The sequence below is a fragment of the Ziziphus jujuba genome, chromosome 7 (assembly GCF_031755915.1).
Source record: "Ziziphus jujuba cultivar Dongzao chromosome 7, ASM3175591v1".
NCBI classification, from domain to species: domain Eukaryota; kingdom Viridiplantae; phylum Streptophyta; class Magnoliopsida; order Rosales; family Rhamnaceae; genus Ziziphus; species Ziziphus jujuba.
Window position 1 is genome coordinate 25,754,411 of NC_083385.1, and position 16,290 is coordinate 25,770,700.

At 33.6% G+C, this 16,290-nt stretch overlaps 1 protein-coding gene across 1 annotated transcript; it reads right to left on the minus strand.

The window, feature by feature from the left end:
• Positions 1-11,144: 11,144 nt before the first annotated feature.
• LOC112492535 (uncharacterized) lies at positions 11,145-15,405 on the minus strand. The gene is made up of 2 exons (XM_048478754.2): positions 14,267-15,405; positions 11,145-14,030 (listed from the first exon to the last, which is right to left on the minus strand). Exons 1-2 carry the CDS (start codon positions 14,745-14,747, stop codon positions 13,873-13,875), a joined length of 639 nt encoding a protein of 212 aa, XP_048334711.2. The 5' UTR covers positions 14,748-15,405; the 3' UTR covers positions 11,145-13,872.
• Between the last annotated feature and the right edge of the window lie 885 nt (positions 15,406-16,290).

Below are 16,290 nucleotides of genomic sequence, written 5' to 3' on the forward strand. Positions count from 1 at the left end.
TCATAATTGATTTGTATAATTTAAAAGGCATAATATGTTGGATAATGCAATTATCAAAAAAAAATGTTGGATAATCTTGGGGTTTACAAAATCTTGGAAAAGTTTTGTTAAAGCAGGACTCCTATTTAAATTCAAAGATGAATTCACAAAGTTAACAAATGATTTGTTAGAGCAGGATTCGTATTTAAATTCAAAGATGAATTCACAAAGTTAACTAACGATCTCTAATCAATGCCTTGCTTTCTTAGATGTCAAAAAGGAAAAGTCACGTTATCCAAAAAATTATGTCTGGCTTGCTACAATTGATACATAAAATTTATGCATCTTAACGCCTATTGTTAACTTAACATAGAACATAAATATTTCGGTTTCATGTAGTTGGTTTCGAAAGTTAAATTTCAGCTTAAAATTTTGAAATGTCCAAATGAATGTGAAAATATAGTTAATAAATATTAAATTAATTTAAAATTTTTTAAAATAATTTTCTTTTAGTTTTTTTAAGCGATCGAGTGATATTTTATGTTGCTTGAAATATTTAGATCATTTATATTTCTATAGAAGTGAGGATATTCGATTTTGATGAAACATTTTATGCCATATAGGTACCATGAATTCAATGACTAAAATTGTACCAAATCAGTATGCCTTTTAAATTGACAAAATATTACTGTAGCATTATTTAGACTTCAATTTTCTTTTATACATATTGCTTAAACTTTTATTAAAATGGCTACATGTGTAAAATAAGTTGCCACGTCATAAACAACTTGTATGCCTGGATGATTTTTCCTGCGCATTTCCACTTCATTTTTCATCCCCTCCTATCTATTCCAACAATTGTTTTCTTAGCCTTATTCTTTCATCGCTGCATAATACTACTTTTTAGCATGCAAACCTTAACCTTAAAAAGAAAAACTAATCCAATGTTCTCAAGCTCGTATATTGCCGTGACTTGCTCTCTATATAAATTTTTATTTCTCTTTTATCTGGTCCTTAGGAGAGAAAAGCTAGACTATCTAACATACAGGACAGCCCAAGGGCCTTTCCTAGCCACTCAAGATGGCGCCGCCTGAGGAAATCCTACTAAACAAGTACCAAAAAATCCAGTGGGACTGCTCTATAGATATTACCTAGTAGTCAGTAGAATGTCAATAATACTTCTAAAAGATTTTCCATAGATCAACAATATCAAATCAAGAGTTCCAAACCCAAAACCAAAAAAAGAGAAATAAAGTAAAGAGTAATAATACATCCTTGGTCAATCCACCAAAGCAATCTAAGAAAGTATAAGAGTTTAAGACTAAATAAAAGACAATATAAATGATAAATCTAGCGAAAGTACATGAAAAAGAAAATACATCAACAATGGAGTAAAATTGACAACGAAGATATGAGATGATGATACTAGGAAGATGAAGAAGATGCCAAACGTAATGTGCATAACCTGTCAACTGAAACCTAGAGGAACAATTTAAAAATATAAAATATGACACAAGCTCAATGAGTGGAATAAATGAATAATATGAAAATAGGTGTTTAGAATTCAAACATTTTCACTTATGATCTCATTTTCAATCTTTTGAAAAGTTTCCATTTTTAAAACCATTTTACAAAGCCTAACTCATATCTAAAGCAATATTATAGGATGAGCATTTCATGATTAAAGAATTTAAAGTTTCATTAATCAACTTAAATATAAATTCAATGCTGGACAATAAACAATGTAATCATAATTTAGAAACAATAACGAAATGTAATAAAACCACCAATATATGTATGTTAGAAAGAACTCATATAATGTACCATACTTAGCATTAACAAATGGTACACAGTATCCTGAAACACCACCAAATAGTAAAGAGATACACAGAAACCAATGTCATGAGCGAGTGATACACAACCCATCATCACTTCAAGAGAATGACACACAACTTATTATCATTCTCTCGTATCACAAATACACATGGGATGACTAAGCTTGCATGCAACTAATAATATAAATAGAACCACTGGTACTATATGGTACACCTCCTTTAAAAACAACAATGCAGTATTTATAATCCATCTTTTTAAAATCATACTTTCTATTTTTTCCCAAATAAATACAATATATAATCTAGAATTGAATACTCAAACCTAACCATTTACTTAAATATTTCAAATATTCAAAATCATTATTGCATACCAAAACATAAATACCAACAGAGAAATATATATTACCATAAAATATTTTTAAGCATTTTGAAATATAAACACATAAACATGCTTAAAAATATACAATTACAAATATTTTTTTTTTCAAAATCAACTATTTTCTAAAAGGACTAAAACATCAATTCAAATACCCAGATATTTAAATACCAAAATCTTCAAGTTCGCCATTAATTCATTTGAATTTAAAACTATTTAAAATCTTATCAAAAGTAAAATGAAATAATAACACATATATGTAAGAGCATACATTTATACATGTATACGATAAGTATATAAATCAAATTATATATAATAGATATTCAAACCACATACATATAATTGTACTGATATGCCTCAAAATCATTTAAAAATATAAACCACTCTAGATACCACTGATGTCCACTCTTATACCTCCATAGGGCTGCCTCCAAGTGCAATACAAAGGCCTATAATATAATGAAATATTTCTTTTGCTTCAAAAATCAACCTAAGGCATTCATGCATACCAAATGTCTTAAATACTATATACAACTCTCAGATCATATAGATTAGACACTCAAGGTTTCAACTGTATTGTGATCTATTAGGATCCAGTATCCAAAATGGGAGCTTTTCATATGGAAGCCAAATTAACAAAAATAAACCTTCTATTGAGTCCCATTAACACCTAATTATGCAAATCCAACTTCAATTTTGTCCAATTTGTCCAATTGTATCCAAACATAGTCCATTTTTTACCCGATATTGAAATATTTGACCCAAAATAGAATACTTATCAAATGATGTCCAAATTTTACAAACTTTATATCAATGAAAATCTTGTGGAATGCGTAACAAGAATCTCAGCTCACTTTGGTCCAAAAACATTGCCGGTGGTTGAAAAAACATTGAAAAAATTGACCACACTCGATATTGATGGATCTCTAAAAGATGAGAAATTTCAACAAATGGAGGGTGCCTATAGATTCAAAGTGTCCAAAATAGGGGGAGGGTATATGGGCACCTGAAATGGCTGGAAAGTTATCAAAATTTTGGTGAACCGACCAAGCACCAGTAACGGCTTTTAAACTATGATTCTAGCATCTCATCGACCAATTGGCCATGTAATTTCACAACACAGGTCACTAATAGATGGGTAGCTGAACCTCCAATACATGTCAGTGATGGGCAATCAGAAAATGGTCAAATCTGGTTGACCCTATTCAGCTCTTTCACGGGTATATGTTGTAACACCTTAACCAAATTTGAACTTTTGACCAAGTTTAACCAGGATTGATCAGGGTTGACCAAGTGGGCCCCACAATTGATGTTTTGTTTTGATAAGAATTTTCCTTTCACCAAGGCACCGTGGTGAAGTACATGCCAACTTGAGTTCGTACATTAGTAGTACGCCAAAATCAGAGTTTAAATTCGAAAGTTATGGTTATAATAGGGGGTGGTCCAAACTGATTGAGTGAGCTTGAGGTTGACTTTTTATTTGTATAGGTTTTGATTTTGTCTTATGTACCATGTGATAGTGTTCATCGTACAATTTCGTAGACTAGTTGCACGCTTAATTTGGATCTATGAAGTTGTACTTATTTTAATAGGACTAATTTTATAGGATATTTATTATCGAGAAATGTGAAAAGGAATATTTAAAGGGATCTCTAAGAAGTGACACGTGTCACGATTTGGAAGGTATCACATATCATGATCTAGCAATGCCACATGTCACCCAAAAAACTTATTTTTCTTTTTCTTTTTTTCTTTTTTTTCTCTTTTTTTCTCTTTCTCCTCTCTCCTTAGGTGACATGCAAAAACCCTCTCTCTTTCTCTCTCTTTTTCTTCTTTGGCTTCAGTAAGATTGCCGTCTCTACAACCATCCGTGCACTGCATGCACCAGACACGAGCAAAGCACATGAGATTTCTAGCTTGCAATCGGAAAGCCACAATGAGCCATCACTGGACCTACCCAATTTGGCTATCATATGCCAGCAATGGCAAAGCCGATTTTTAGGCGATCCACCCACATTGAGCTCCATTCAGCTTAATCCTCCACTATTTTAAAGATACAATGGGTTGAACTTTGGCCGAAACTTCCATCACCAACAGCAAGTTTGATTCATCTAAGCTAAGTATTCTTATTCCTTGTCTTACAAGCTTTCATTTAGTATATGGTTTGCTAATTATGGTTGAGTATTTAAAATTTATTTTTTAGCTAATTTAGAAATTGCTATAAAAATTAGACTGTGTTGGAGGTTTCCACTAAAGAAAATAATGCATATAGGTTTACAATGGTTAATAGAGGTTAATGGAATGTTCAATTTCATAAAATTGAGCAAAATTAAGAGAAACCCCAAATTTTGGACAACAAACCCATCAAGGTTATTGTATAGATGGACTTCTTTGAAGTTCCACCTTGGGAATCTAAAGTAGTGAAAGTGAATTTTAAAATATTTAGTGTACCTAGTACTCTTGGAAAATGTATGTGTTATTTAAATAATATTCTTGGTGTATGTTAGGCACCTGATTGGACTAGTGATGGATCCTATAGCAAAGTAAGGATGGACAATGTCATAACTGCACCCAACGGGACTAGCGATGGATACGGCAGCAGAGTAAGAATGGACAATGTCATTACTATGAGTGGTATATTTTTTTCTAAGTTTTATTTTGGTATGAATAAATATTTGTGTATATATACTTGTATAACTATTTAGTTATTCATTTATTATTAAGAATTGAATTTAAAGAGGTTATGTAACAAATTATTGCTAATTGAGTATTTTAAAAATTTTCAATAGGGTTTTGATGCTTATGTTTAATTTAAAATAGCTTCATTAGTTGATTTATTGTTTTAATTGCCAATCTACAATCCTTGTGAACCTTAACTTATTGGGTTAGTTGTATAATTAAAAAGAGATGAGTTTATATGGATTCTTTTAAATGCTTCCGTGATATAATTTTGGCTACAACTTATATTTGAATTGTAAAAGGGGTTTATCATAAATTTTAGCTTTGATAAGGTGAATATGTAATTAAAATATGTTCACATACTTTTATATATTTATATATTTATATATTTATATGTGTGTATATAAATAAATACGTGCATATGATTTTTGTAAAACCATTTGTTATTAATTGTTTATTTATTTATTTATTTATTGATGTATTTACCTATCTGTGTTGATCTTAGAGAACCAAAAGTTGTAAAAAATATTTGATTTTAAAATGATGTTTCCCTAGTATATTTCCTTAAAATTATATTTTTGGGTTTTAAAAGTAGTTATTTATTTATTTATTTTTTTGTTTGTTTAAAATATTTAATTGCAATTTTAAAACATAATTATGAAAAGTTGACTTTTTTTTAATTATATATTTTTATGTGACTAGTTGGCCAATAGATGTACCATCTCTACCGGTGTTGTATACTGTTATGTTTATTTATTAGCACGCATGTTATATTTAGTCGATCTTTGTGAGTTGTGATGAGCAAGGCTAGGTAGGTAGTTTGTAGTCATGGCATTAGTCATCCTCCTTACAGCCGAAGGATGACTAGTTTAGCCATTCTTATAGGTGCTAAGGTGAGCAAAAGTAGGCAGGTATTTCTACTGTGACGATATTACCCACCCCCCCAGCCATAGGATGGAAGGTTATCTTATTTCCCCCATCTGTCAAGTGATATTTAGGATGCCAAACATCCTTTGGCAGCATTGGTATATCATACGGTGTATCATGCATCCTTTCAATATATATATATATATTATGTCAGGTGTACCACCCCATGGCAGAACAACGATCTGGTTTGGCTCATGAATGGCTTAGTATCATATTTCTACTGCCTATGAGACCAACAAGTTGGATGGCCATTATAACAACCACTCCTAGCTGTATTGGTAGTAGTATACATACGGATAACTAATATCATGGGACCGTGCGTTGGTGTATCATATGATACATTGGGTGTATCTCCGCTATGAGTGTACAATTTATGTAATATATTTATCATTTTTAGTTTTATTTTACTTAATGATGATGATAATAATTATTATTATTAGTATTGTTGTTGTTGTTGTTGCTGCTATTGTCAATTGCATGATTATTGTATTTGTCCAACGTGATGACTTCATGGATTTAGGGGTATGTGTGTAACATTGAATAGTAGTAGGAAGGTTCATACAATATTGTTAATGGGAATATGGGTCAACCTTCGAGCACGTGTACTAGATTTTGGGCAGGTACTTCAGCCTTCAGGTAGGTATTATAGCCTTTGGGCAAAAGTACTAGCCTTCGCGCAGGTATTTCAGCCTTCGGACGGGTATTATAGCCTTTGAATAGGTACTTCATCCTTTAGGCAGGCACTATAGCGTTCTGATAGGAGTACTAGTTTTCAGATGGGTACTTCAGCCGTAAGGCAAGAGTACTAGCCTTCGGCAGGTACTTAAGTCTTCAAGTAGGTATCACAGCTTTTGGACAAGTGTATTAGTCTCCGAATCACTATATTAGCCTACAAACAAGTTGTTTAAATCTTTCAAGAGACTACATACATATTTATATTTATGTAGGAAATATATATATAGCAATGATATTATCAAGGTTACCTTAAGACTTCAATTGTTCAATTTAAAGTATTATTTCTTTATGTGCATTTTAAATGTAATTTATTTTTATTAAAAGTTGTCTTACAATTTATCAGTTATTGTCGGTACAATTTATGTCTGTATATTTTCTAGATGTTAAAAGGTAGATTGTATTATCTAAGATCTGGGACCTAGGTCTTCTTTATCTTTTATTATTATTATTATTATTATCTTTCTATGTGCATTTATGTGTTTGGTATGTTCATGAAGTGTTATAACAATGTGAGACTGTACTAAGTGGAAGGTATTGGCGGCCATGAGTTAATAGAAGTACATATTTCCAGTGCTGAGTAAAAACTCAAGAAGAGTCAAGGCTATCATGAGGTTTAGGTAGTAAGCTCCAAAAAGAGTTCCAAGATGTATAAAGGTATTTATAGCTTATTTGAGTTCCAAGATGTATAAAGGTATTTATAGCTTATTAATTTTTACTTATATTTGTATTCCTACACTATTGTTATCGGAGTCTTTCGAATTTGTGGAAACTTATAGTAAGGTGGGGAGAAATAAAGTGAATGTATATTTTTGGAGTGAATTTTCTGTATAGGAAGTATTTGGGAAAGCCAATTTTTCAGGGGAAATACTACTAGATTTTCTATAGAAATTCTGGTGGAATTTTCCCTAGTCGGGGCTATCTTAGGGTTCTAATAGGTACTCCAGGAGGGTCTTGAGCACCCGATTTTGGTTCCACAAGTTTAGGGAGGTTTTTTGGAATTTTTTAGTATTTTTCAAATTTCTGATGAAGGCACAATCTTCAGGTATATATAGACCTTGGGTCTACTGAAAAATAAAAATCTGAAGTGGTTTGGACACAGATAAATATTGATATTTTAAAACTTTCCAGAACTATAATTTTTTAACCGTAACTTAGAATTAGGCGTGCTACTAGTCCACGAACTCATATTGATGAGCTCTACTTTATGATGTACTGGTCATATCAAAAATTTTTACCATACAAAAAGTCAAATTTGTCACCCACAAATAGCTCACTTGGTCAACATTGATAAAAAATTCAAAATCTATGTGTTTTTCCAAAACGGGTTGTTACAATCTACCCCCTTAAAGAAATTTCATTCTCAAAATCTATGCATACCTGGCATAATATTGGGGGTGATCCAAGCCTCCCGTAGCAAACGTTCCAGCTCTTCCTTTAGACGTCCCATCTAGCCTTGTCCTCTAACTACAATTGTGGACTATTGTCTAATGCTAGTAAATCGTCCTATAGTCTGGCCTGCTTGTGCACTTAGTCCTCTATAATCGTCATCCTACCGAGGTTGAGCACTATATCTAGAAGCTCCTACCTCACTCTATCCTAAATAAGGACAGCCCTTCATAAGGTGTCCTGACTATGCACAAAGGAAACATATTTCATCCCATTGATAATGCCCAATGTGATATCAACCGTAGAGTCTGTAATCAGTCTAAAAATTGTCTCGGCTTGAAGGTCTCTAGTAATGACCACTGCCATTGCCCACTGTTTGTTGTCTAAAGCTCAAAGTTCTAAGTGTAACCACCTCTCTTGTAATTAGATTACAAACTTTAAGAACCAGTGCATTAGAATTGTTAAAAATTAGATTGAGAATTAGTTTAAGAACCACAATGCATTAGAATATGAAGTTTAGAGACTAAAATGCCATAAAAAAAAAAAGTTCAAGAATTAAACTACAAACATGAGTATAGTTCAAAAATTAATTGTGCCCCCTACGCGTAAATAATATATAAATATATTGGTGATTGGTCATTGATAATTGGCCTATTTTAAATGATGATTAATGGTTAAAACACTACTTGAAACCTTATTTTACTGCATTAGTTATTATTTCTAATGGAATTTTTAATCACATATATTGTAATTATTTGTAATAATTTTTGTTTTTTATTTTGAAGTTCTAAACTTATGATTTTTAGATATTAATAACTTATCAATTGAGTTAATTTTACCGAGCAGAAGTATTATTTGATAATAAATAGTAATTAAAGTTAGAAAAGAAAGCAAATTGATTACCAGAGCCCTGGGTGTGACCATAAATAGATTACAAAGTTGTTCTTCTACCTTCTATCTGCTTTCTTCTTGGTAAAACAGATTTTGTAGTAAAAGAATTGCCACCACTGCTACTATATTCAGACTGATGGTAAAATAACCAGACTACTGAACAACCAAATAACCATAGGTTTCAACACTCATTCAATTTTTTTACTTTAAATTAATTACTATATAAATACATAAATTCATTTATATTTATACCCTTTCATTATTTATATTATTTTATTTTGACTCATAGCGGAGCCGTTTACAAGAAAAAGGGGAAAGAATTATCCTGGGAAGAGGAAAAAGGTATAATTATAAATGAATTTATATATTTTACATAATTCTTTAGTAATTTAAAATGCAAAATGAATGAATGTTGGTTGCAACCCATAGCTGTTCGGTAGTCCCATTTGGGTCCAAGACTGTTTGACCATGAATTTGAATGTGGTAGTAATGGTGGCAATCTCTTTTACTACAAGGTATGTTTTACCAAGTAGAAAGAAGATAGAAGGTAGAAGAACAACTTTGTAATCTTCTAGACTCACTATTTTCTATATGCTCTCAAACTATATGAATATATGTTACATATATATATATATGTTCTTTAGGAATTTTTCCTCTCAATTTTGATTTATTTTGTTGAAATTACTATCACTTTCATTAAATTTCTCTACTTTATACACATCTCAATCGCATTCACAGTTCCCAACTGAGAGAGTATGTAATCGGTAATTACATCATATTGAAAATGCCTCCCTTGGATATCAACTAGGATCATGACAGTGAACTGAAAAGCAACATAGTTAAAAGATTCTGATTAAAAACATTCCGAAAGACATTGCTAAAATCGCACCAAAATTTAGATTGTTGATATTGAGGATATTGAGTGGATGTTGCACCAAAATTGATGAGCATTAAAGAATGGTTGAACACGATGAAAATAACAATTTAAAGAAGACCCTTTTATTATGGACAAAACTAATTTCTATTTACAGCACTTACACCTCTCAGTTTCACTCTAACGTATCTGCACACCCATGACCCTCCTTTTTGTTGACTATTTATACACACTTATATACATCAATAGATAACTAGAGGTTAACGACTCCTTATCTAACATGGATGCTTATCTTTATACACCTCCTTGAGATATCCTCCAGCTAACTAATATCTTTTTGTGATGAAACCATATAAAACGATATCAGTTACCAATAGCTATGGGTTCACTGAGAGGATTAGGGTAAGGTTAATCTAAAGAGAATAAGATTTTATGCTTGGAAAATTGATTTGGAGTTTAGGTGTTCTCGGCTTTGCTTTGGTTAAGCTGCTGGAAAATTTTCCAGTTTTGGCTGGTTTGTGTTTCTCTTGGTTTTAAAATGGAAACTAAGGTATTTTCTCCAAAAATTCAACTCTATTATTCATTTAGATGTAATACATACTTGCAGTATACAAAATAGGTGTGAAAGCACATCATTGCCGGTTCTTAACACCAATACAAAACAAGTCCTTCATGGTGAAGCAAAACACATGTGTAAAGTAACTTTGCCACATATATCATGGTTAGTTGACAAGTGTTGCTGCCTCATTAGGTGCTTCATGTTGAAGTAGTCCTCATGCATGATGACACATGTCCTTCCATGCATTGGATGAGAGAGCGGCCGAATGGTTTGGTTCCATGTCATCAAGTAGCTTCCATCTTGGTCACCAAGGTGCTTTCCATGTCATCAAGGTGCTAATACATATTAACTAACACGTTTTGGTGTCTTTGTGCACCAACTAAACAAGCTTAGAAAACATCATAAAATGACTTACTTAACTACAAAACCAAAATACAAACCAAACTAAGGAAGCTGCTCCTTGGCCAAGGCATTAGGCTTGGTCTCGGGTTTGGTTTGTTTATGGCTAGCAATTGCCATGATTCTCTAACATTCACATGTTGATCTGCTGGTTCATATTGATCTGTAACCAAAGATAGGATGACCAACTCATATCAACAGCTACCAATAGCTACGTGTCTTACGAGACCCCATGAGTTTCATGTTCTATCAAGACCTCTTAAGCTGGCGAGTGGATTAGAAAGCACTCCCAGCTTAAAACGAAGATCAGTAAATTATCGTTTGGATAATGCTTTTGTAAAAACATCTGCTACTCGTTGAGAAGATGGTAAATACATTGTAACCATTGTGCCATCAACAATCTTTTCCCATACAAAATGATAGTCCAGCTGAATATGCTTAGCTCATTGATGAAAACTAGATTAATTGTCATATGTAAAGCACTCATGTTATCATATAAAAAGCTGAGCTGGTTTTCAGTAAGAAAAAACAATGTCTTGAAGAATATAATACAACCAAAGCAATTCAACAGTTGCTGCAGCCATGTAAAAAGCTGAACTGGTTTTCAGTAAGAAAAAACAATGTCTTGAAGAATATAATACAACCAAAGCAATTCAACAGTTGCTGCAGCCATAGCTTGGTATTCTGCCTCAACACTTGAACGTGAAACGGTAGATTGCTTCTTTGTAGACCAAGACACACAATTAGCTCCTAGGTAAATAGAGCAACCTGAAGTACATCTCTGTGCAACGGGGCAACCAGGCCAATCTACAACTGAGCAAGCAAACAAAGTAGAGGAGCTTTGTGCCAATAACCGAATCCCATACTTTAAGGTTCCACACAAATAATGTAGGATGTGCTTGACTTCTTGAAGATTTCCCTTTATAGGACTCTGAAAGTGTTGACAAACTTTGTTTACTGCATATTGGATATTTGGATGAGTAAAGGTTAGGTACTACAATGTACCTACAATGCTGCAATACTTTGTTGCATCCACGGGTTCAACGGCATCTGGTAGATTTGGTGATTTGACAGATATGGGAGTGGTTATAAGTGCTGTGTCAAGCATATTTGCATGCCTAAGGAGGTCTTATGTATATTTCAATTGAGAAAAGAAGAGTCCCCCATGGAAATGCTTGACTTCAATGCCAAGGAAGTAATGAATGGCTCCAAGGTCTTTGAGAGCAAATTGTGTGCCCAAATAATGAATAATCTAGCTCAAAAAGGCTGTATTTGATCCTGTTATAATAACATCATCTGCATAAATTAAAAGAAGTACAATATATTTACCATTATTGTAAATGAACAAGGAAGGATCAGCTCTGCTGCAAAGAAAACCAAACTTTATGAGACATTGAGAGAGTTTGTCAAACCAAGCTCTTTGTGCCTACTTTAAACCATAGAGTGACTTCTTTAGGAGACAAACATGAGACGGTTTGAGGGGATCATGAAAACCTGGAGGTTGTTCCATATACACTGTTTCTTTTAAGTCACAATGAAGGAAAGCATTTTTAACATCTAGCTACTTGATTTCCCACTTTGACATTAGAGCAATAGAAAGAATGAGCCTTATAGTTTCCGGTTTTACCACTGGACTAAAGATCTCTTCATAATCTAATCCTTCAACTTGTGTAAATCCTTTGGCAACTAGCCTAGCTTTGTATATGTCCAAAGAGCCATCTTCTTTAAATTTTGTACAATAAACCCACTTTGATCCAACTACATTTACATCAACAAGACAAGGAACTAACACCCACTTATTATTGTTATGCAATGGTTGAATTTCTTCTTTCATAGCAGCAACCCATTCTCTTGATTTAAGAGTTATTTTAAGAGTTTTCGATTCGAATGCACGTGTAAGTGGTGCCGAGTTAACATTGGGTGACTATATGTAGACAGTGGGATTGGTGGAGGATTATTGTGGATGGGCAACTCAACAAATAATTGGGAAGAAATATCGGGTGGAGTGTGTAAATCTATTTGAGAGGGCCGATCTTCTAAGGGAGGATTACTAGGGAGTTGTGATGCACTTTCATTGGCAGCTGAAGACACAGTCATTGAATTGGAGTGGGAAGTATTAGTGGGTGTCACATGAGAGTGAGAATCTGTGGTGATTGACTCTTGTTGAAATTCGGTGGGTGTCACATGGGGATCTAGGGACTCTACACGTGATGTTCTAGAATTTAAAGACTCACTTGATGACTTACAATAGCTAACATGAGATGGCATCATTATGTGATGCTGAATAGGTGTCGGCATTGTAGAAGCATTGACAATTTTCGGTGTGGGTCCTTGAATCCATTCATCCATATCTGGAAATGTAGTTAGACGTAGTGGGTGCTGCATAACAGTTCCAGAAGAGCCTTTGTTAGGTACAAAAGGAAAAAATTCTTCATCAAAGACTATATATCTAGATATATATACTTTATGAGAGACAGGATCACGATATCTATAACCTTTGAGCAAAGTGCTGTAACTAATAAATACACAGGGATATGTCTTCATGGTAAATTTATGTTCACCTTGTTTTCTTAAGTAAGGGTGGCACCTACAACCCAAAACCCAAAGGCCACTATATTCTGGCTCACATCCAAATAGTTTGTAATAGGGAGTCTCCATTTTTAGCACACTCAAAGGTAGTCGATTTATAACATAAATGGTGGTGAGGAAAGCCTCAACCCAATATTTTAGTGGTAGATTAGAATGAAACATCATAGTCAATCATGTCTCAACAATATGACGATGTTTCCTCTCGGCAATGCCATTTTGTTGAGGAGTGCCTGGACATGAAAACTATTGTTGTATTCCACATGAAGCTAAATGAGTTGTAAAAATTGTTGAAATGAATTCTCCTCCATTATCACATTGAAAAATTTTAATTTTCCTTTCAAAACGATTTTCAACAAGTTTTTGTAAAATAATAAAGGTATCATAATAATCTGACTTTTTCTTCATAGGATATAGCCATGAGAAACAAGTGCAATCATCTGTAAAAATTGCATAATATCTTAAACCTTGATTTGAGACTATGGGAGCTGGTCCATAAGTCACAATGAATTTTCTCTAAAGGAAAATCCATTACGTTATTGGAAACACTAAAAGGGAATTTAGATTGCTTTCCGAATTGATAGCTATTACAAACCGAGGACTTTAACCAACTTGAAACTAAAATATTTTAATTTTGACTCAAAACTTAAAGAATTCTTGAATTTGGATGTCCTGGTCGCTGATGCAATAGGCTAGAAGAAACCATTCCTTTCCGTACAACATTTAGTGCTTCTAGATACCCATTGTCAAGTGCATACAGACCACCTCTCCTACTCCTTTTACTGTTATTCGCTTGCTTTGATCCTTTATTATGAAGCCCAAAGAAGAAAATGCAACAGTATATTCATTGTCAGAAGTTAATTTACTAATAAACAATAAATTTTTCTTCAATTTTGGGACCAACAAAACATCATCCTATTTCAGATTAGTTGAGCCAGTGGGGATAATAGCCTTTCCCGTATGTGAAATAGATAGAGAATTTCTGTTTCCAACAAAAATTTTATCGTGACCAGTATAAGGACTTTTAGATACTAGATTACCTTCTTGATTTGTCATATGAGCATTGGCACCTGAATCGGCATAAAATATATTGTCATCTGCTCCTTGGAAAGCTGTATAAGCTTGCTGTGCATTTCTTGGTTCATCAAAAAGGTCATAACAATTCCAGCACTTATCAGCAGTATGATAAGGCCTTGTGCAAATCTGACACACAATAGCATTGTTAGGTATAGGTTTTTCATCTGTTTTACCTCCAGAAGTCCGTGGATTTTGATTTTCTTGATAGCTCCAATTGTTCACAGGAGATGAGAATGTGGATCGGCCAATAGGATTGAAACATCTTCCATGGGAGGAAAACCATCCACCTTGTCGTCCCCTTCCTCTTCCACGACTGCTCAAAAATGCTTGAGTTGGATCCACCCGTGAGCTGTCCTCAAATTGATCATTTGACAAAGTCTGATTATGTGCTTTCAAAGCCAAAACAAACTGTGTAAAGGATGGATATGGTGCCTTAGATAACATAGCTAGATTGAAATCTTAAAATTTGGCACCAAGACTACGAGATAAATGAAAACACTTGTCAAGGTCACCTACCAGTTTACCAATAGCAAGATTATCATAGATAGAAAACTTACGAATATACTCATTGATTGATAGATTTTCTTTCTTCAATCCCATGAGATTGTCTGTGCGGAAGATCTCCTTTTCCTTTGTTGCTGGCCGCAGGTGCTCTTCGATGGAATGCCACACAAGGTAAGCTATCTCAAGTCCAAACGTATGGCTAAGTACATCTATCTCATAGTACCTAGTAACCAGGTGGTTAGAAGACCATCATTGTTGTTCCAAAGAGCATAGTTCGAATTGAAAAACTTATCACCATTTTGAAGGACAATTTCCATCAATGGCTTGTTTGGTCTACTAATGTGATGGTATACACCTAGACTCCTGATAAATGGAAGGATTTGTGATCGCCATAGGAGATAGTTTGACGAGTCCAACTTGATGGAGATAAAGCTGGAACACTGATGGAACGACTGGATTGATAGCTTCGGCTCGACTTCAGTTTTAACATTAAGGTCTAGGAAAGCTTGCTTTGATACCATGATGAAAATAACAATTTGAAGAAGACCTTTTATTATGGACAAAATTGATTTCTATTTACAGCATTTACACCTTTCTGTTTCACTCTAACGTATCTACACACCCGTGACTCTCCTTTTTTTTACTATTTATACACGCTTATATACATCAGTAGATAACTAGAGGTTAAAGTCTCCTTATCTAACAAGGATGCTTATCTTTATACACCTCCTTGAGATATCCTATGGATAACTAATATCTTCTTGTGATGAAACCAGATAAAACCATATCAGTTACCAACAGCTACGGGTTCACATGTTGATCTGCTGGTTCATATTGATCTACAGCCAATGAAACGATGACCAGCTCATATCAACAGCTACCAACAGCAACAATAGCTACGTGTCTTACTAGACCCCATGAGTTTCATGTTCTGTCAGAATGGTCTGTCCTTGACCAAAAAGATGTTGAACACTATTTGGACTAACTGGAAACTGATTAGCACCATGTGGCAGATAGTTTCCAGAGGTATTGCCAAAAGTACATGCACCAGTCAAATTTTGAGTGTTAGCTAAAAGAGTCACATGATTGGTAAACTCAATGACCAACATGATTTAGTGGAAACTAATTAAAATCAACTTGTTAATGGCAGTTGTATTGATAGTATTCACTAGACTTGTATGTCTAAAGTAACTTACATTTGCAGTATGCCTATTTTATCACAAAGCTATGTTGCAGACTTGAAAAGTTTCTACTGTTTTTAACCTTGTCTCTTGCTTGAGAATTATCTTTTTCTTGATTTTTAGAATCGTTGATTATAATTGTATAAATTTGCAGTATAAATAATTCCAAGTATTTCAGTTAAGAATAGCAGGTACACTAGGTCCGTTACCAGAAAAATGATGCGTAGTTCCAGTGAAATTTTACCAAAAGCATCCATCGTAAAAGCCGTTTTATATCTTGGAATAGTGGAAACTCTACTCTC